The sequence below is a fragment of the Prionailurus viverrinus genome, chromosome D2 (genome assembly GCF_022837055.1).
Source record: "Prionailurus viverrinus isolate Anna chromosome D2, UM_Priviv_1.0, whole genome shotgun sequence".
NCBI lineage: Eukaryota > Metazoa > Chordata > Mammalia > Carnivora > Felidae > Prionailurus > Prionailurus viverrinus.
Genome location: NC_062571.1, coordinates 44746570 through 44767897, shown reverse-complemented (window position 1 = coordinate 44767897; position 21328 = coordinate 44746570). Strand labels below are relative to the sequence as shown.

Genomic DNA, 21328 nt, shown 5'->3' with positions numbered 1-21328 from the left:
GATTGACCAAACTACATTACAGGGCTGTCTTTTAAAATGCCATTTGATTGACCGGACTACTCCAGAACTTACTATGTTGTTAAGCAGGATATAAGGGAGCTTACATCAGGAGTTCCAGCACTCAGCCCAAATGAAGAAACAGTTATATCCCCATACAGAACTCTAAAATGTGATCATGTTTCCAAAGGTCACCATGTCTTGTATTTATCCACCTTTCAAGTTCACTTTGTTTCATTTCACCTTCTCTCAGATGTGTAGGAAAAGGGTGCTATTTTCAAATACAGGCGGTACTTTTTTCACAGAACAGTGTTAATCAAAACTCAAGTGCATATCCAAACGGTGCAAAATGAGGACACAGGTCCTGGATGCATGGGTTTCTGTTAACACAGTACCATGCAAAGGAAAAAATACCTGTATGTCAGTACCCTTTCTGAGTACTGGGGGCTTCCTATTGATGTCCCTGGCTTTTGTCGTACTCAGCACCAGGGAAGTATTGCGGGAGTGTGAATCCACCCATTCATTGATTCCATGGACATCTTTCAAAGTTCATTGTCTGCCAGGTGCCATATTGGGAAGGGGCTGCATGGTATCTAGACCAGGCCTTAGCCCTTAGTGAGGGACTGGAGGCTCCTCCCCATGCACGTCCAGAGGACCACGTGACCCAGGAGTTTGGAGGATCACGGCATTGGCGGTGGCAGGAAACTGTAGAATCCAGGACCCAACTTTGCAGAAGTCTCTGTGGCTTCCCAGATTTCCTATCCGGGCCTCATCACTATCTGCATTGCCTTCCATCTCGACTCTTGCTTTTGTATGAAACATCCCCAAGAAGTGGCCAGAGTGAGTTTGTCCTCAAGTTGGCATGACACACTAGAAGGGCTGGTTGTGTGCCTCTGTGATGCTGACTTGCAGGGAGGCTTTGGGCAAGTTTCCCCATCTCTCTGTTCAGATCAGAAACCACTTTCAGTGGGCAGTTGTGAGGACTCATTGAAGTATTGTGTGCAGAGGGCTTCATTCAGGGTCTGGGTAGAGGGGGGTGTTCACAAAGTGCCAACAATTGCACCCAGTCTGCAGCCAGCACCTTCCCCAAACTCCCAATAGCAGGCTCAGATTTCCCTCAGCAAATGCCCTCTTAGTGTCCCCCAGAGTCGGGTTGGGAAGCCACACAGGCTTAATTCTGTCACACTTTCCCCAGATGGCCTTGTGTAGCCTGGTGCAATTGCCTTGTCTTCACCATCCTCCAGCAACCAACCTTCCCAACAACTCACACAGGCTAAGCTGCCTGTCTGTGTGCTCAGGTGGCTGTGTTTCCTGCTTCCACCAAGGGTGAGGGCCCTCAGCTTCAAGAAAGCTCTAGTAGAGTGATGGGTGAGGTGGGAACAGGTAACTCCTGCTTGGTCAAGAGGAGCTGTTTCCTGGGAAGAGACTGGGAGAAGAAACTAGAAAAGAAACCCACATACGGTCCAGGATTCCCCAGTAGGACCTAGGAGTAAGGATGGAGCCAGCAGTAAGAGCCATCGACTTGGGGAGAACATTAAGGCAGTTTTCCAGTAAGAGCAAGGCCCCAGGAAGTTCTGGAAACAAGGCTAGGGTAAACAGGAGAAGTAGCTGGGCCAGCATCTCGGGCCCTTTTCTTGAGGAGGCAAGTCTCTGGAAAGCCCAGAGTGACCAGAAGTAGTTCAGCAGTGGCTGCCCTTTATGGGTTTGCTCATGGTTCTGGGCATAGCTTCTGAAGTTGGGCCACATGGTGGCTGCTTTGCTGATTTCCTTATAAAGGGGCTCCTTGAATCATCCGTAGTCTTGTAGCCAGCTACTCCCCTTCTTTGCCGATGGGGGGCACCGCACTCCCTCATGCTCCGGAGGGGTGACATCGCACACAGAGAATTGTTCCTAAATAGCATGTTGTTGCAAAGGCAGCAGTGGGTCTTTAAAGTTAGCGCGCTATCTGTCCTTGGGAAAATGCCAGGCTGTGCGCTCCATGGAGGGAATGTTCTGAAATGTTACAAGTTGGGGTTTTAAAAAGATGCTAATTGTTGACAAGTTTTCATTATCTCAGGCTCCCAGTGTTGGGGGGTGCCTAGAGAAGAGTGGCCAACAATTAACACATACATAAATAATCGGTGGCATTTGCACTTTGTGAAATAAATCCTCAGCTATGCTGCTGGAAGGCTTCCATGTGGAGGTTTTTTTCCACTCCATTTACTATTCCTTTAGGCCAAGATAAAGTGAAACAGGCTCATACTTAAGAAATGCAAGTAGAATAATGGTCTCAGGCTTATGAGAACAAGTTAACCTGGAGAAGGAAGGCACTGCCGCTCCTAATGGCGTTTTCTCGGTTATGAGAAAAAAGATCATTTTGTCCCCATTGTTAGGGGCCAGGCACAGGCCCAAAGGCTCACATTCTTGCTCTGATAGCTATGTGGGCCTGTTGAGGAGCAGCGTGACTGATGGAAAAGAACTCAGGATTTGGAGACTGAGAGACCCGAGTTCAAATCCAGTCTCTGCCAGGTACTAGCCGAGGGACCTGTGTGAGCTACGAGACCAGATCTAGGTCCCGGCTCCCCGCCGCACAGATGGGGATGAGAACGCTGCCTGGCTCATTAGGGCGTGTGAGTAAAGGAAAGTGTGTGTGTTGTGAAGTGGGGGAGATGTAGTATCGAAGAGTCTGGTGGGGTGCTTGATCGGAGGAAATGGCCCTGACTTGGTCCTGTGTGAAAGGCTGCAGGCAGAGGCAGGGGACTGGACTGGAGGTGCTTCCTCCAGCCCCTCAGAACTGGTGTCTTCTCTGCCTCCTTAGAGGGATTTGGATATTAGAACTGATCTCCACCTGTATGTGGCCAAGACGGGCCACCCTGTATATACTATTCCCATTAGCACTAGGGACTGCTTTCTGTCCAGAGCTTTGGGGAGCTGGGAGCGGGGGTTTTGGTCTGTATCTACTTCTCTATGGAAACTGTGGAACCAAGTGGCTGAATAGCTAGGACAGGATTCCAATGTCCCCTGGCCTCCAGGAGGCCTGCAGGATGGCCTGTTGGTGTCCTGCATCACCTATACCAGAGCTCTGGTGATGCGATTGGAGCAAGGTTCAGACAGAGGCTGCTGCTCATGGACGAGGGGACACTTTCTCTTCTCTAGGTGTGGAAGGGACAGATGCCTTCCACTTCCCTAAGAGGCGTGTAGCTATGACAGTGTGCTTTTCTCTCAAGAAGGTGGTGTGTGGGTGTCAGGACAAGTGTAGACACCTGGCTCTGTCTCTATAGGTGATGCTCCTCACCGCTGGCTACCTGTGTCCACCATCCCAGCCCTTTCTATGAGCTACCTGCCATGGTAAGCTCCTTGGGTCTTCTATTTAAAAGGGACTCAGGGCACCTGGATGGCTCAGTTGGTCTAGCGTCTGACTCTTGATTTCGTCTCAGGTCATGACCTTGTGGTTGTAGGATCAAACCTTGCATTGGGCTCCATGCTGATAGCATGAAGCCTGCTTGGGATTCTCTCTCTCTCTCTCTCTCTCTCTCTCAAAATAAATGAATAAACATTTTAAAAGAATAAAAGGGGCTCAAACAGGAGTCAGCATGAGCCTTGGAAGGTTCCACCTCCTCAGCTCTTCTTCTGAAGTTCTGTGTTGGCCAATCTACTGATGGACCACAAGAGCTGGGAAGTCGGCCACTGATGGTTTGGCCAGGCCTTGTGGGACTCACAGCAGCAACTTAACCAGGGCTGCTGGTGCTGTGTCAAGGCATTGTGACACTGCAGGGACTCCTTGGGGTTACTGCGACCTCGTTCCTGCCTCCCACAGGGTCTAGGTGGAGCTCCTACTGTTGCGCAGGACTCTATTGCCTACCATTGTGTTATTTTGGGGGTTGCCCCACAGTCCTGGTGCTCAGCTCCTGCAGAGAAGCCCAGCTGTAGGAACGTAGCCTCCCTACTTGCTGGAGACAAGTGACCAGAACCCACCCAGAGCAGATAGCCCGCTCCACTCCCTTCCCCACCCACAGAATGAAGGGCTGCCCTTTGTTTGTCTAGTCAGCACAACACTTCTCTGCCCATGCCAATGGTGTTTCATAGCAATGGACTCACAGCGTTGCCGAGGTGAAGGGAGGCCCCACATTGTGCTGCCTTAAAGGGTCTGTGGATTCCTGGAGGAGAGGGCACATCACACTCGCCACATTGGTTTATTGTCGGTTGTCTTGGTACTGTTGGCTCCATGATGGCACAGACGAGGCTCCTGGCTCATACCCATATTCAGGAGAGTTAGGACAATAGCTGGTGTGTGGCAGGCACAGTGTGTTGAGTGAAGGAGGGAATAGATGAGAGACTATACATGTCTACACATTCAAGAAACCATTGAACAAAGACCAGGCTGGGGCCTTGAGTGGAAGGAATGGAGAACACCTTCATGTTCACTCATTATCTGTAGTGAGCAACTCTCTGGGCTGGAAGCTTCACATAATTTCATTGAATTCCCATGATAACCCCAGGGTGGGAGGTGTGTGTCTGAGGTTGGGTTCCCAGAAGCAGACTCTGGAGTGAGGATTTGTGTGACAATGATTTATTAAGAAGTGTTCCCAGGGGAATTAAAAAAAAAAAAAAAGAAAGAAAGAAAGACAGCAGGGGAGTGGGAATGTGGCAGGGAAATGAAGGAAGCCAGAGCTGGTGCGCTAGCAATGAGGCAGTTTGGGCTCAGTCCATGGAGAAATTCTGTAACCAGCAGAGCTCACACTTGAAGCAGTCCCCATCTGGGAACAGGGCATCTGGGACTTGTATATGTGACACTCTCTGTCCTTGGTGAGGGGTGTAAATTCCCAGGCACAGTGAGTGCTGTGCAGGGTTCCGGCAGCCTGAGCCACGGTGTCTGCCGTTGGGCGTGAATGCACACAGGGAGCCAGTGTGCTCAAAAACCCTAATGGGATTCAGGGGGAATGTGGGCAGAGCATCGATAGCACTGTTGGCATTCGAACGCCTTAAAGGCGTGGAGCTGCCGCTCAGGGAGGTGGAGTAGCTCAGCCAGCAACCTGCAACCAAGCATGCCAGAACTGGGATTCGAACATGCTCTGCCTGCCTGCTTCCCCCTTACCCTGCTGGCCCTGCCACGGAAGGGAGGACTCAGCTGCACCTGCTGCAGACATGGCTGAGGAGGAAGAGGAAAGGATAGCACTTAGACGGGGAATTAGTGGTGCTGCGAGGGGCACTGCCCACTGGGCTGTGAGCATTTAGGGCTCTTCCCACAGAGCTGGCAGCTCACCAGTAACTAGGGGGTAGGGGGGGAGGTGTTCTTTCCAAATCTGCAGTAGCTTCTCCTTCTTACAGTCTAGCTCAGCTTCTGGGTGAGTTGCATCCTCTGGAAAAGGCTACAGCCAAATGCTATTTATCTCTGTGTGGGGAAAAGAGGCTTAACAAATTAGCTGAGCTTAATTGATGAGGAAAGTAGGACAGAAAAGTTGGCCAGTTGTCCTGTGGGGTTTTCTGATCAATTCTCTCCATCAGTATATTTCATGTATGAGTCTGAGACCAGGTGGAAAAACTCCTGAGGGTAGCCAGGGTCCCACCTGTTCCCTGGGATGTCCTAGCAGCTGTGGCAGGTCCTCTGCACTGCTGGCTCTGTGGGTACACAGAGGACTGTTCTCCTGCACAGGTGCACCTGTACCTTCAGATTCACAGAACCAAACATTCTGGAGCAGTGTTCCCAGCTGCAGAGGCCAAGAGTCAGGGTCAGAGCTCTGAAATAACACAGGACTCAGGCATATCACCATTCCCAGTGAATTAGGATCCCAAGGAATTGGGCCCCAAAGTCTACATTTGTTAAAAATACATCTTTTTAAAAATTTTTAAAGGTTTTTATTTGAGAGAGAGAGAGAGAGAGAGAGAGAGAGAGCAAGCGGGGGAGGGGGAGAGAGCGAGGGAGACAGATTACCAAGTAGGCTCCATGCTGTCAGCTCAGAGCCCCATGCTGGGCTCGAACTCACAAACTGTGAGATCATGACCTGAGCCAAAATCAAGAGTCAGATGCTTAACCAAATGAGCCACCCAGGTACCCCTCAAGGTCTTCACTTTTAAAAGCTCCCTAGGAGATTCCTACATGCAGCCAGACTTGAAAATCATTGCTTTGGAATGTCAGTGTGTGATTAAGTCTTGCCTTTTGCCCATGGTCAGCTTCTATGCTGATACTTAAATACCTTTCAGGGACACGCTGTTCACCTTCCACTCAGGCACTTCCCCTGATGAGACCTCACTGCTCCTGAGGCAGCCCCATTCCATCTTGAACTACTTGGAAAATCAGAAAATTCTGTCTTACATAGTGTTGATACCTGCCTCCCAGATTACTGGAGACCTTGGTCCTAAATAAACTCTGACAGGCTGCAAAGAGCAATTCTAGTCTCTCTTGCCCATGACAGTTCTTCATGTGCCTAAAGACACCTATACTTTCACTGGCCTACTCTGTGACCAAGTCTAATTTGTGGTGTCCTCCATTAAGTGGTGTAGCCCAGTAGTCAACTCCCGGCCCCAGCAGTGTTTCTTCTGTCTCCTCTCCCCAGTTGCTCTTCTGTTCCTGGAAACCCAGAGCAGGGCTTTGAGTGCAGCCTTGTTAATCTACATCTCTTTAGATTCAGTTCAGTGTTCCAGTGTTCTGGAACCTATAAGTTCCCTGATAGTTACCTCCTCTGAGGATCTGAGGCTCCTCAGAGGGCAACTGGCCCTTAAGTCCTCATAGCTTCTAGGGAGAGGGCCTGGTTTGTGGAGTTTGTAGAATGGGGAGAAAGTATCTTTGGGACATGGCCCCACAGGAGTTTGGTATCTCTGGAGATTCTTTCTTTCAGGGGCAGAACAGAGAAGACTTGGAGCCTCCTTCCTGAGGTGGGGGATGGAGCAGCCTAGGAGGGGAGAGTTTTGTGGGGGCACGGCTCATAAGGAGGAGGACTTGTGTGGCTCCAGAAGACTTCTAGGTTCCAAGAATGTGATGGATCAAGGAATAAGGGTGGAACCTACAAAAGGTGGGGGATGGCCACTTCCCTTCTCTGCTTTGTGAAAAAGGCTTGGGATTTGTATGGACGCCATTTTGTGTTTGCTGCTTCTTGAGATTGAGGACTGAAGATATTGGCAGACAAGAGGAAGCAAGCATTATATATGTCTTATAGATGGACAAACTGAGACCAAAGGGGTTAAATGACAGCTGGTGGAGGCAGTCCTTTCCAGCCCAGTCCAGACTCCCATCCTAATTTGTCTTCACAGGGGCTGGCACCCTCTCCCTTCTAGGCTGGAGAAGGGGAGTTTGTGTCTTTAACCCCCAGATGGCCCAGAAAGACCCCTGTGCCCACCATTGGTGTCCTGTGGGAGCTTTCTGTAAAGGACTGGGATGCTAGAGCTGGGACACTCACACAGGCTCTATTTCCACATGCTTGTGCTGGCCAACAAACGTGTCCATTCTTTGTGTGGATGAAGTTTTAACAGAAGCCCGTGCACAGACAGTGCAATGATGTACCTCCCACATATAGCTGGGTTGCTGGTGCAGGCAGGCTCTTTAGCCCTCTATGCCTCATGGTTAAGGAGAAAGAGTCAGAGCTCTGTGTACTGATGAGGAAATATATTCTTGATATATTGATAAATAAAAAAATGATAGTTGTAACCTGATGCATATTTCATGATCTCATTTAAATAAAAACATCTGTCTGATATGGGTACATAGGTATGTACTTGCAGATGTGACCACAACCTTCTAGAAGGGGACACCTTAAACAATCTCTGGAGGATAAATGCGGAGGGGTAAATGGGACATTTCACCATTTAGCATATTTTATTTTATCTTTTAAAGTTTATTTTTTAAAGTTTGAGAGAGAGAGAGAAAGCGTGCGCATGTGAGGCAGGGGAGGGGCAGACAGAGCAGGAGAGAGAGAATCCTAAGCAAGCTCTGTGCTGCCAGCCTGGAGCCTAACATGGAGCTCAAACCCACGAGCCCTGAGATCATGACCTGAGTTGAAATCAAGAGTCGGACACTTATCCGACTGAACTACCCAAGCACCCCATTTAGCACATTTTTAAAAAGGGGGCAAGGTTATGGGATGATTTTGAACATTTTTACTTCTCTGTGTTTTTTTCAAATAAATAAGAGTAATAAAAATTACATCACAAAAATACACGCAAAAAAGTAAAAATAAAAGAGGACTACAATCTGATAGTTCTCTCCCACGTTCATAGGTGGCCTGGCACAGTGCCTGGTACTCAGCAAGTACTTGACACATGCTAACTGTGAGAGCTCTCACAGGACATGCTTGACAATGATCAGTTCCTTCTCTCCTTTCAATCTGATGGCTTTCCAGTTAAAGGAGGATAAAAGCACCCAGAAAACATATGAGAAACGAAATAAGGAACCCTTATTTTCACCCTCTTCCACTTCCTTCACGTATTCAACAGCAATATTCACTCATATATTGAACACTATGTGCCAATTAAAGGGTAAGGTTCTGGGATACCATGCAAGATGTGGTCCCTGTCGTCATGGAGACCCCAACTTGGTGAAAGAGATAGATACTACGAAATAAATAAGCCGCTAATATTCAAGCACAGAAATAGCACGTGCTATAAAGAAATAGAACAAATTGCTATAAGAGAGAATGATGGGAGTAGAGTCATTGCCCAGAAGCAAGAAAGAGCCAGTTCTATGGGTCCTTTATGGGTTCTTTAGAACTGAAGGCAGCTTAGAACCCCAGCTGTGAGCTGCTGTTCTCCCAGGTGTCATTCATTGCAGCTGGACAAGCTGCCATAAATCCCTCATTCCAGATTTCGGATTTTTAGCCTCTGGCAGTCATGAGAATCATCCCCCTAAGCTCCCCTTCAGAAAAGCATTCGCAGGTACTTTTTCGAGAGGGGAGAGGGAAGCCCTCACCTTTGGTGGCCCTGTGATGCCTGTAGGAACCAGAGCTTCGACCTTGCTGAGGGCTAGTGCATAAGAGCTTGGAAAACAGCAGGAAATCAGATATCTGTGTTCAAATGATGCGTCTTGTAGCTAAGGCAGCGAAAGCTCAGGGGATGGCATGTTTTGTTAAGAAAAAAATCTCCAAGAACAATGTTTATCAAACCCCGTCTCGGCAATCATCTTGCGTGTCTACCAGCTTCTGGCTTGCTTCTATTCATGTTTGTTTTCTTTTTCTTTCTGCAGGCCGTAGAGACCAATCTGGCTTCCAAGGACAGCCACTGGGTCTTTGTGAATGAGGTAAGAGCCCCAGAGTGGGAAGGGGTGCAGCCTGCACTGAGCCCCCAGCCCCTTGAGAAAGCTCAGTGGGAAGCTGTTGGGGCCAATTCTGACTTGGGATGCTGGAGTGAATTCCAGGACCCCACTGTGCAGCACAGGGTCTCAGAGAGTTGGACCTGACCTGCCAAGATGCTCAGGGGAGCAGGTGAGAACCAGGGAAAGAGTCAAGATTGGAGTACATGAAGTCAGAAGAGAAGTGGTTTCAGGCATTAGATGTGCAGAGTGAGGAGAGACAGCCGGTCAGGGGATGGGGGCTGGAGAGATTGGGGCAGGTTAGAAGATGGGATGGAGAGGGAGTGGGGCAGAGGAGTGAGGGGGGATGGAGGAGGCTGCATTTCATGCAGGAGTTTGCAGTTCTGTGTGTTACATGACTGTGAATGTGTGTATGTATGAGTGCCTGCATGTGGGAGTGTATGTGAAAACACGTATGTCAGCATATGTGACAGTGTAGATGTATATGTGTGTGAGTGTGTACGTGTGTGCACACGCCCCTGGACCTAGCAGGGGCACGAATCAGTGTAGCCATTTAAAGCGGGTAGATGAGAAGTCTCTCCCATGACAGGCCATCCCACTGCTTTGGGTGCTGGGAAGAAGGGGAACACCAAGTTTTCACTGTGGCCCAGTCCTCTCTTCGGCTGTTTTACCTGCCTGGCTCTGACCGCCTCCACACTGCAGACATTCCAAGTGAGTGGTTTTTAACCACATGCCCATTCAGGAAACACCACCAGGGCAGCCTGTGTGACCCCAGCATGCTGTTAACAGAGCTGATTCCGGAAGACGGTTCCTGGTGCATGCTTTCATCAGGGCTTTGGCCTTCAGCTTCTCCTAAATTAACTGATCAATTTCTAATGGCCTCATTCTAGAAGATGCAAGGTTTATTATAGAGGTAATTTATTCTTTTATGATGTGTGTTTCTTCATTAGCTCAGTGCTCTATGGCTGGAAGAGTTTTGGGTGGCTTATTTTAATAATTTTGCAGGTAGTATCAGATAGTAACTTTTGCAAGGCCCACTTTTCATGGCTTTCCTCCATAAATTCACATCTTATTAGCTCTACCCGGGCCTGTTGGACAATGCAAATTAACTGTCCATTTACGTCAGGTTGTGGCTGGTTGTGCTGCTAATTAGAAGGGACATGTTGGCCACCTCCCCGTTCTTCAGAGCCTGCTGGAGTCCTCCTTGGTCCTGGGAAGTTTTGATCCTCTGGGCTTTGTCATCTTCTCTATGGGTTCTTCAAAGTCTGGTTTTCTTTGTTCCAGAGAAGGGATGCATTTCATGTGCCTCTTAAGGCAAATGTCTGGTGCTGGCTTGAATATTTTGGTGACTCCTCCAAACTGAATCGTCAGTGTTCCTTTGTTGTCAGTCTTCAAAAAGCACTCTGATTTTGCATCTTTAACCTGTATGCTTTTTTCTCCTCTGCATCCTGACTCACCTCCAGGGTCCTCTGTCCCTCCTGAGCCCCTCTTCATGGCTAGGAGTGACTTCAGAATGGTTAGTGCTGAAGTGCCCACAAGGGCATTGCTGGGGCAGCTGGACCCCAGGACTTACTTAGGGTCACCAGGAGTAGTCAGGCTGACAGATGTCAGCCACACTAGAACAGCCTCATCCAAGAGGATAGCTATGCCCCACGACAGTCAGCAGCACATTGTGGGCTGGGACACACATCATGTGAATATCCCCGGGCTAAGTGTATCCTTCTCCAGAAGTGATCTCCTTTCTTGGCTTCCTTTTCTATAGGAGGCTATTCTTCTTGAGAATGAAAGGATAACACCTACCATTTCTTATTTATTTATTTTTATTTTTTTATGTTTTTTTTTTTTACTTTTATATTTGAGAGAGAGAGAGAGAGACAGACAGACACAGCATGAGTGCAGGAGGGGCAGAGAGAGAGGAAGACACAGAATCCGAAGCAGGCTCCAGGCTCTGAGCTGTCAGCATAGAGCCTGGTGTGGGGCTCGAAGTCACAAACCTTGAGATCGTGACCTGATCATGAGCTGAAGTTGGATGCTTAACCGACTGAGCTAGCAGGCACCCCTTACTTATTTAATTTTTAAAGTTTATTTATTTATTTGGAAGGAGAGAGAGAAAGCACACATAGGGGAGGGGCAGAGGGAAGGCTAGAGAGAGTATCCAAAGCAGGCTCTGCACTGTCAGCTTGGAGCCCGATGCAGGGCTCAATCTCATGACCGTGGGATCATGACCTGAGCTAAAATCAAGAGTCCGAAGTTTAACCAACTGAGCCACCCAGGCGCTCCAACACCTACCATTTCTTGATCACCTATTATATGCCAGGCACTTGTCAGAGTGTTTTATATTTGGAACCATCCTTAGGCCTCATCAACAACCCTATATGACAGTTATTATCATCCCCATTTTACAGTTGGGAAAGGGCAGGCCCAAGAGGTTAAATCACTTGCCCAAGGTCATACAATGATTAAATGGTGCATTTGGGATTCTGTATGAAGACTGACTACAAAGCCATTTCTACCAAATGACACCATTATGCATATGGCCCTGACAAAGATCCTTAAACTATGGTCAAGGTCTGATTCAGTGAGGCCAGTAGGTAGGACTCAGGTATGCATACTTATGGAGACACTCTTGGCTTTGGTGTCAGCTCATGTACATTCTTGAAGTCTGTGATCTGGAGGTATGTCGTCCTATAAAGCTTTGACCCTTAGGTCCCAGTGTGGCCTTTGGTTAATGAGCAAGCTGTTCTCTCAACTGTATGTAGATTTACCCTTAGGATCCAGCCATATTCAGAACTGCTGTTTCCTGTTACATAATGGCCCCACTGGAAACAAAAGTCCATTATTCTTATGATAGTTGTATCATTCTAGACTCTATCTAAATACAGAGCCACAGACAATGTTTATCGGTTGCTTTTCTGTTTGTCGTATGTGATGGATAGGATAAAATAAAGTGGGAAGAAGAGAAGCAGGGGAAGACATTTGGTGGTTCCGACATGGTCTCCAGAATTCAGCAACAGTATTGGGGCCCCATCTTCTCATTTCCTGAGCTGCTTCCTACTTCTTTAGAAGCAAGTTCAGTTTGTTTGACAAACTCAGGTTGGTGCCTCTTCCCCTCATGTCTTTCCCCCAAGGAGGCCTGCACTGTGGTCCCTAGTTCTGCCCCTGCTCCCTCATTCCTCACAGGCTGTGTCTTCTAGTTTCTCCCTCTATATCTGACTTCCTTAATGTATTTTCCTGGATTCAAGATAAACACTCAAAGGCACGTGATTTTGTTTTGTTTTGTTTTTTCCTTAATCTGGTGGTTTTCTTAATACATATACTCCTTCACTGGTGAATATTGGTGTTGTATACATGAGGTCTATGTCATTTGGAGAAGGGGTAATTGGATGCAGAGAAAGGCTTGTGAGCATGTGAGCCTCACTGATAGTTTTTAGATTTTGCAGGTCTCTGGGCTTGACTGTGGGAACACTGGCAAGCAGATGTACTTTTGGGTATAAACTATATTTTCATTGATTATTTAAATTATATGTTAGTTTGGAGGAGGGTGGGGGATTCGAAAAAACATGTGGAAAGCAAATTGAACCAGTTGTCAAGGTGGCCACTAGGTCATGAGTCCCTAGAAGACATGGTCAGAATTTAGCTAATCACTGAATCCTAGTGCCCTATGCAAAGAGTAGGTTCTTTTCTTTTTTAAGTTTATTTAATTATTTTGAGTGAGAGAGAGAGAGAGAGAGAGAATGATAGCACATGTATAGCTTGAGGGGAGGTTGGGTGAGGCAGAGAGAGAGAGAGAGAGAGAGAGAGAGAGAGAGAGAATCCCAAGCAGTCTCCCTGGTGTCAGCACAGAGCCCTACATGGGGCTTGAATTCATGAACTGTGAGATCATGACCTGAGCCGAAATCACGACTAGGACACTTAACCGACTGAGCCACCCAAACATTCCCCAAAGAGTAGGTTCCTAATAAGGTTTGGTTGAAGGCAGGTTGATATACTTAGGATAGAGCAAGTTCCTTTGAAGAACATTTCTCAGTAGGCCTTCGAGGAAAGACAAAGGCAACAATTAAACTCGAGGCTTAGGGATGGAGGGGACTACTCTGGGTCATTCACCAGAAGTTGCCAGTTGAGGACCAGTCACACATGGCTCTGGATGAGCTAGGTAGCTTCCAGAACCTCTTCACTAGCTGGTCTGGAGTGTCTCTTCTCCATATGGCTTTCAGCAGATCCCAGGTGAGCCAGTGTGCAGGACAGGTGTCCTCAATGCCAGGTAGAGTCTGAATGCAGAAGAGAATGCCCTTTCCATGAGGATCTGTCTTTTGGGAACTTTTTGGAGGAAATCCTTTTATGGAATATATATATATAATTTTCAGCATCTTCCGGAACTAAGTGTGATGGGACTTGGAGTGCTCTGTTTGTTGCTGAACAGCTCAGACTGTTAGAGTAGTTCTTCCAGACATGCACCCAAAGCATGTTTTGATGGAAATGGTTTAAGATGTTTAGAAAGCAGTTCAGAAGCTCATATATAACCCTTGTTCTTAGGTTTCTCAGTGAGTGAGGCTCTGGGCTGTGTAGGTGGAAGAGACAGAATTGGCAGGCACCCCTGCCACATTTCCAGCAGACATCAATGACCATCACATCCCATGCCCATTTCAGAACTTCTGTCTGAGCTCCAGACCCAGAGGTCCAGATGCCTTCTAGACTCAGCTGTTTGGAAGCCTTGTGACCACTTCCAGCTCAGTGCATCTCTCCCCAATGCTCCCTCACTCAGCGTTCCATTCCCAGGGGCCCATGTCTCCACCCCTCTGGTTGGCTTCCTACTCAGTGAAGAAAAGCCAACATCATGGGCCCTGCCTCAGAACCTGTCTAGGATGACCCTGACTGCACCTGTACACCTTCATGTACTTCTTACCCTTCTACTCACTCTCCCATGACCCATCCCTGCAAGCAGAGGAGTGACTTGTTTTCTCTATTTATTTTCCTTTCCTGGCTCTGCCTTTGCCAGGATCTCCCTTTATACCTGGCATGCTCTTCCTGAATGTCTGATTGCCAAGGTCTTACATTCCAGCAGGGGTCTGCTAAACATCTCCTTTGCCAAAAAGTCTTCCTGGATTTCCCCATTAGAGTTATTCATTGTCTTACTGTCGTACACTCCTTGCCCCAACTATGATGCTCTGTGCCTGATTCCCTGTGCATGCAACTATGATGCATGTGCCTGATTCCCTGAACAGCCTGTAAGTGGACCTCCTTTCTGTCAGGCTGCCTAGAGTTCCCAGCACAAGGGAGTCACACACAGAGAATTTGTGTGCATTAAGGCTCCTGCTGCTGGCTGGCCTCCTGCTTCCTCACCTTGACTCTGCTTGTCTAATTGCCTACATGTGGAAGAAGAGCATTTATAACTGTCCCTATCTTTCATGGACTCAGAAAGCTGTCATTTTGCTCTATGAGCTACAGCTGTCAGCACCCCCTGCTCTTGGCATCCCCTTTCCCTGCACTTATGAGTCCCATGGGGCACAAGCTCTTCCTCTGAGGCACAGGCATGCTCCCTTCAGCCCCAGTCCAAGCCATTAGCCGATGGCAGAGCAGCCAGGGAGAAGGGCAGGGGAAGTGCTGGCTGGGCTTCCTACAGCAGTCTCCAAATTGCATTTGGGAGCATATGTTCTGCTAATTTGTAGGTGCTTTGTGGAAAAAGGATTCTGTGATCAAAGAGGGTGGCTAAGTTAGAGTTAAAGAGTGAGAAATGGGTGTCTCCTACAGGCATCTTTGGTCTCTGAAGCCGGCTGTGCTTTCCAAGGATGGGGCCGTGCACACTGTCACGTGCATTTGTTCCAATTGCACTCGTGCATTTTCTCTCAGTGTGCTCCCCTCTGCTCTTGAATAGGTTGTTGGCAGGTGGTGGAGTGTCAGGACCCGGAGGCTAGAGTGCACATTCTTCCACATGACTCATGAGGTTGCTCATGTGCTGACCTCAGAGCCCTCTCTGGTCTTAGTTTCAACCACCTCTTATCTTACAGGGCTGCTCTGAGTGTATCCTAAGCGATCACCACCCCAAGCACAGGGTCATCCTAGGGTCTGGACCTCTTCAGCGAGCCTCTGCCCAGAATGCTGTTGTGTTGTGGCCCCTCAGGCCTCAGCCCCCACCTTAATACTTTCACTGGTTTGCCACCAACACATACTCTATGAGGATCCCTGGGTGCAGACGTCGGCTTGCCCCAGAGGGCATTTCTGACAGCAGTCCAGAAAAACGTTAGTCCAGACTTCCAAATCTTCCCCACCCACAAACACATACTGAGTTAAAATAAATGAAAATGAGATGAGGCTATACATGAATAATGAGGGGGAAAGAAATGCTAATACACTAATTGAAGAAAACAAGAGAAAGACCATGATATGAACGTGGAATCAAATAGCTTTAAGAAATCTCTATTTGGGACACAGAGAAAGGTCTGGAGAAGATTTAATTTTTTTCTTCCTTTCATTTTGAAGATTCCAATTCTGCTTGGATATGAAGTCCCTGTACCATTTACTGCCTACAAATTTAATTTAGGAACACTCAAAACCAATTATGTTTGTTGTAATTGGGTCGCTTGTTTCTCTCCTCAGCCCCACCGAGGAGCCCTTGAGGACAGGGGCCACATCCTAGCCACCTCTGAAGCCCCAGCGGATCTATCAGACATTACAGATGCAGGCACTTTTTTTTTTTCATGTTTATTTATTTTTGAGAGAGGGCGAGAGAGCGTGCACAGGGGATGGGCAGAGAGAGCGGGGGCAGAAAATCTGAAGCAGGCTCCGTGCTGAGAGTAGAGAGCCCGGTTCAGGGCTTGAACTCATGAACCATGAGATCATGACCTGAGCCCAAGTCGGTCACTTAACCAACTGAGCCACCCAAACGCCCAGCACTGTTGTTTTGAGCATTCCTTTCTTCATCCATTTTTTCACTTAAATTTTACAACTTTATTGAGGTTTAACTCATGTACAGTAAATGCATATATTTAAGTGTACAATTTACATTTGACATATGAGTCACCCATGAACTCTTACCACAATGAAGATAGTGAACATGTCCATGACCCACAAAGTGCCCCTTGGTAATCCCACCTCCAGCCCCACCTTCTCCCACTCCCCAAGCAATTACTGATCTGTTCCTGGCACTTACAGATTATTCCTACTTTCCAGGGTTTTATACAAATGGAATCACACAGTATGTACTCTTTTTCCTATTTTGCTATGGCTATTTCCATCCAGATAATTATTTTGAGATTCACCCATATTGCAATGTATACCAATAGTTCTTTTTTTAATTGAGGAGTATTCAAATGTATGAATTCATCACAATTTGAGTATCTGTTTGTTCATTGATGGAGATTTGGGTTGTTCTAGATTTTTTAGTGATTACAAATAAGGCTGTTGTGGATGTTCATGTACAAGCCTTTGTATGGACATATGCTTTCATTTTTCTTGGGTACATATTTACAAGTGGAATTGCTGGGCCATATGGTAGATGTATGTTTAACTTTTTAAGAATCTTTCAAGTGGTATGAGAATGCCAATTGCTTCACATTATGTTAAGTAGCTGGTTTGATCAGGTTTTTGATATTAGCCATTATAGTGGTATGTAATGGTACCTCATTATGATTGTAATTTTAATTTCCCTACTAACTAATGATACTGAGCATATTTTCATGTGTCTATTTGCCATCTATATCTGTATCTCTCTTGGGGGGGGGGAGCTGAGATCATTGACTTGAGGACTTTTTCTTTAGTGCTATAAACTTCCCCTCAAGTGACTTAATGGCATCCCCCAAAGTTTGCTATGTTGTGTTTTCATTGTTATTCAGTTTAAAATACATTCTACATTACCCTTTGATTTCTTCTTTGACTCATGGGTTGTTTAGAAGTGTGTTATTTAGTTTCCAAATATTTGGGGATTTTTAAAGGATTTTTCTCTTATTGATTTTTAATTCAGTTCCACTGTGGTCAAAGAATATAGTTTCTCATACTTACACCTTTTAAAATTTATTGAGACTTATTTGATAGTCCAGTACATTTTCTGTCTTGATAAATGTTTTGTGTGCACTTGAAAAAGATGTGTAATCTATTGTTGTTGTGTGGAATGTTCTATAAATGTCAATTAGGTCAATTTAGTTGATAGGGTTGTTTATGTCTTCTGTATCCTTGATGACTTTTTGTCTATTTGTTCTATCATTTATTGAGAGGGGAGTATCAAAATATTCAACTTTAATTGTGAGTTTGTTCTCCTTGTAGTTTTATCCGTTGTTGTTTAATGTATTTTTAAGCTTCGTTACAAGAGGCATAAATGTTTAGGATTTTATGTCCTGTTGATTAATTGATCTGTTATCATTACAAAATGACCTTCTTTAGCCTTCTGCTCTGAAATGTTCTCCACTCTGAAATATAATTTGATATTACTGCAGCTATTACAGATCTATTTTGACTAGTGTTAGCCTAATATATCTTTTTCCATTCTTTTACTTTTAACCCACTTGTTTCCTTGTGCTTAAAATATAGCATGTTTCTTGAAAGCCACTCATACTTTGATATTGCTATTTTATCTGTTGTAACACTTGGCCTTTTAATTGCAGTGCTTAGATGATTTAAATTTAATGTGAATATTAATATGATTAGTAACTATGGTTTCTTTACCTGGAAGTCAAATGAAAAAACCATTTCTGAGGGGAGGGAGAGAACATTGATGCCAAGTACTATTGTTATGAGGATGTGATGACCTGTGGGGTCAATGGTTGGAAAGAGTTGGAGGACCAAGTCCCCATGTACCTCAACTTTTATTATTCTATTTTACAGATAAGAAAACAGAGGCTCAGAGAGATGGACTGATTTTCAATGTCACTTAGGAAGTGGCAGTCAGGATTTTAACTTAGGTGTAGGTGACTCCAAATTTAAGAAATAAATAGCTATGCCACACTGCCCCTCTCTTACCTTTCCTCCTCATACTCAGTACTAACTAAACACTAAGTACGTGACTGAACCCCAACAATATTAGAATGTTTTTACCATTTGGAAGTGGTAATACAGTTCTCATTTACGGAAATTTGTTCTTATAAAACCTTTATTAGAGTTCTTCCCTTTATGTTACTTTACATGGTACCACATTTTTTTGTTTGTTTGTTTTAGATTTCCTGTGGAAATAATGAAAGAGCCCTGCAAAAGCCCATACAATTAAGCTAATACCTGTCACATGAGTAGTATCTGAAGGGAACAAACCACATTTGCTAAAAATGTACTTCCAGTCATTACTCAGAATGTACCTATTATCCTTCCTCAGCCAAAAGGAATCTATGAAATTTAACACTTATGGTTGTAGATACATGAGGAAATTGTCATTGTGTATAGCGTTAACATCATTCTCCAGCCCTTTTCAGAGCCCCATGGGAAGAGTACTTGGAGCTGTACAGATGAGTTGGGGGATAGTACTAAGAGAGTAGTGAATGTACCCTTGTGTTTTAGATCAATCTTTGGGAACACGCAATGGACACTTCCTTCCTTAAGCCTTATTTTCTTCATCTGCTCAATGGGGTTCATGATACTACCTCCTAGGAAAGTTGTGAAGATTAGGTGAGATAACTCACCAGAAGTGACCCATCACAGGGTCTGGCACACAGCAAGCACTCTTGAAGGAGCGTTCCTCTTATTAACCAATCACTAATATCCTGCAGGGAAGTTCATCTTTGGAACTTAAGGAAATACCCAGATTTGAGGAATTGATAACAGGTCAGTGCATATCTTCATGAGGAGTGCCAGGGGAAGGAGCCATGGCTTAACTCATCGTCTGGGTGACCTCGGATTGGAACATTTCTAACTGTGCTTGGGGCTTCCTGGGGCCCTGGTTCTTCCTTTCAGACTCCTATACATCCTTTAAAACTCCATCCGATTACCCTCCCCTCACTTTGCAACACCTATGAATTTCTTCCATAACCTTTCTTTTTTCCAACTCCCCCAGAGAACTCAGGCAGTGATTCTTCATTGGTCTTTAACTTCTTCCTCCATGTCCTGTCTCCCTACCAGGATCTGCAACTCTTGACAATCTATAATTCGTTTGTCATACGTGTACTGACCACCCCTGAAGCATTGGGATGCTCATGCACATTTGAGAGATATCCTCCTCACTCTCAGAGAGCTTATGGCATCATGGGTGAGAAACATGTGCTCTTCACAAATCTACAGCTAGGCAATGCTTGTAGGGGCCACTCCAGATCCTCTGCCTTTTGCAACCAAGTTCAAGCTTCCTGCAGACAGAACAGCTCAGCTAGATTCCTGTCATTGATGTGGAATCAATGTTTTAGATGTGAATCAATGTTTTAGATGTGAATCAATTGTCCCCAACAAGTACGTTATCCTTTTGCAGAGTTTTGACAGAAGGATGCTTGGGAAAGGGAGTACTGACACTTAGGGAGTTTTAAAAATAGCTTTAATCCCCATGTGCAGCAAATGCATCCGAAAACTAAGGGTTAGCGTCTACCTTTGTGCATTCCCATCCATCGCTCTTCTCACAAATGGGTTCTGATGGATTCCGATGAACTCACTGCTTATGCCAGAAAGATCCTATTATCTGTGCCTTCTAGTCTGTTATTACACCTCCTGTGCCAGGCTGGTTAATCACCGTGTACCACATGGAGAGGCGAGCAGCAAGCACATGCGCGCATGCTCATGCGCCATGCAGCTACCGCCTTTACGCAGCGTGGGGCGGGGGAGGGATAGGAGGCCCCTGGTGGGGTTCCCAAAGAGTGTGCTTTCAAAACTGGAACATAGAAGCGGAGGTGGAGGCAGGAGACAATTCAGACTACCAAAACTTTTTGTGAAGTGTCTTAAATAACGTTCAAGGGCTCATAAAGACAGTAGGCTTTGCTTTGGTTATTTTTTCCACTGTCTCAAACCAGAAGATGTTCTGTGCACTGGGGAAGACTGTCTCTTAAGCTGGTTGAAGAATCCCATATGAATATTGTCCAATTTCAGCAAGAGGAGGGAGGAAGCCCTTTACTTGTAGTTGATCAGTACTAGGCCGCAGTTTCCTGCAGCCCTGAAGACTGGCTTGCTGGCTGCCAAGGTGATGAGGGGATGAGGAGCCAAGTGCTCCTCCTGGCCAGCTGCAGAGTGGGGCTTCTGGTCAAGAATTGCTAAAGAGCCCACCTTGTGAGGCCAGTGGGGTCTGAATGGCCTCCTTTCTTACCCTCAGATCTCTGCTTATTTGCTGTGGGGTATTGCAGGAACAGTGAGCCAAGTGGTTGCTCCCTGAAGCAGGAAACTTACATTTGAGTACCTACTGTGTGCCAGGCCCTGCTTTGGATGCTTTGTAGACATTATTTCAAAACAAATTAAATTTATCCGTGAAATCCCATTTAAAGGGATGGCAAGAAATTTGAACCCATTACAACAGGATAGCTTCCTCCTTGTCCTCTTGAAGGTTGTGCAAAGGTCCCTGGATTTTGCACTGTCAAGATCAATCATAGAGAATCTGTCTAGATACTCAGGAAGTTTCAACCCACTTTGGGTCTCAAGCTTGGGCATGGTGTTTTTTTTTTTTTTTTCTTCTGAGCCTGAAGGACCCCAGGCATTGGGCTCAGGCTTCCTACAGGGTTACCAGCCACTCCTGTCTGATACCCCATCCTGGATTATCACTATCAGGGAATGGGAAGACTCACAGAACCCTCTACTGTCCCCTTTCTATCTTAACTGGAAGCTTCCCAGCTGAAGCCACTTTGACTACTCCCATTCTCTAAGCCACAGAAACTTCCCAGCCAATATCATTGTCAGTTCACATCTTTGTTGAAAGAAAATATCTTGGGAGAAAGAAGAGCACAAACTTTCTAGAGTCTGTAGTATTGCTTACTTCCATGTATATATGTGGGCACATGCATGGTAGGGAGGGAAGGACACGGGTAGAAGGAAAGCAGGGGGAAATTGCTCTATTCTTTTCTGAATCTTCTACAATAGTAAAACAAAATACAAATTAAGATGCTAATGAATTATCCTTTCCAATAGCCTTATATATGTAGTTTATTTTGCCAAATTGAGGTTTCTCTGTTATGTTCAGCTTTGTATCTTATTGTTTTCAATTAAGAATGTATCATTCACAATTTATCATGT

At 46.0% G+C, this 21328-nt stretch overlaps 1 protein-coding gene across 2 annotated transcripts in view; it reads left to right on the top strand.

Annotated features, from left to right (window-relative positions):
• The window catches only part of GRID1 (glutamate ionotropic receptor delta type subunit 1), a 691121-nt gene that overhangs the window by 423355 nt on the left and 246438 nt on the right, over nt 1-21328 (top strand). For both annotated transcript variants that reach the window (XM_047826480.1, XM_047826481.1), the window contains exon 5: nt 9149-9202. In XM_047826480.1, the coding sequence (XP_047682436.1) occupies nt 9149-9202 (54 nt within the window). The remainder of the gene's footprint in view (nt 1-9148; nt 9203-21328) is intronic.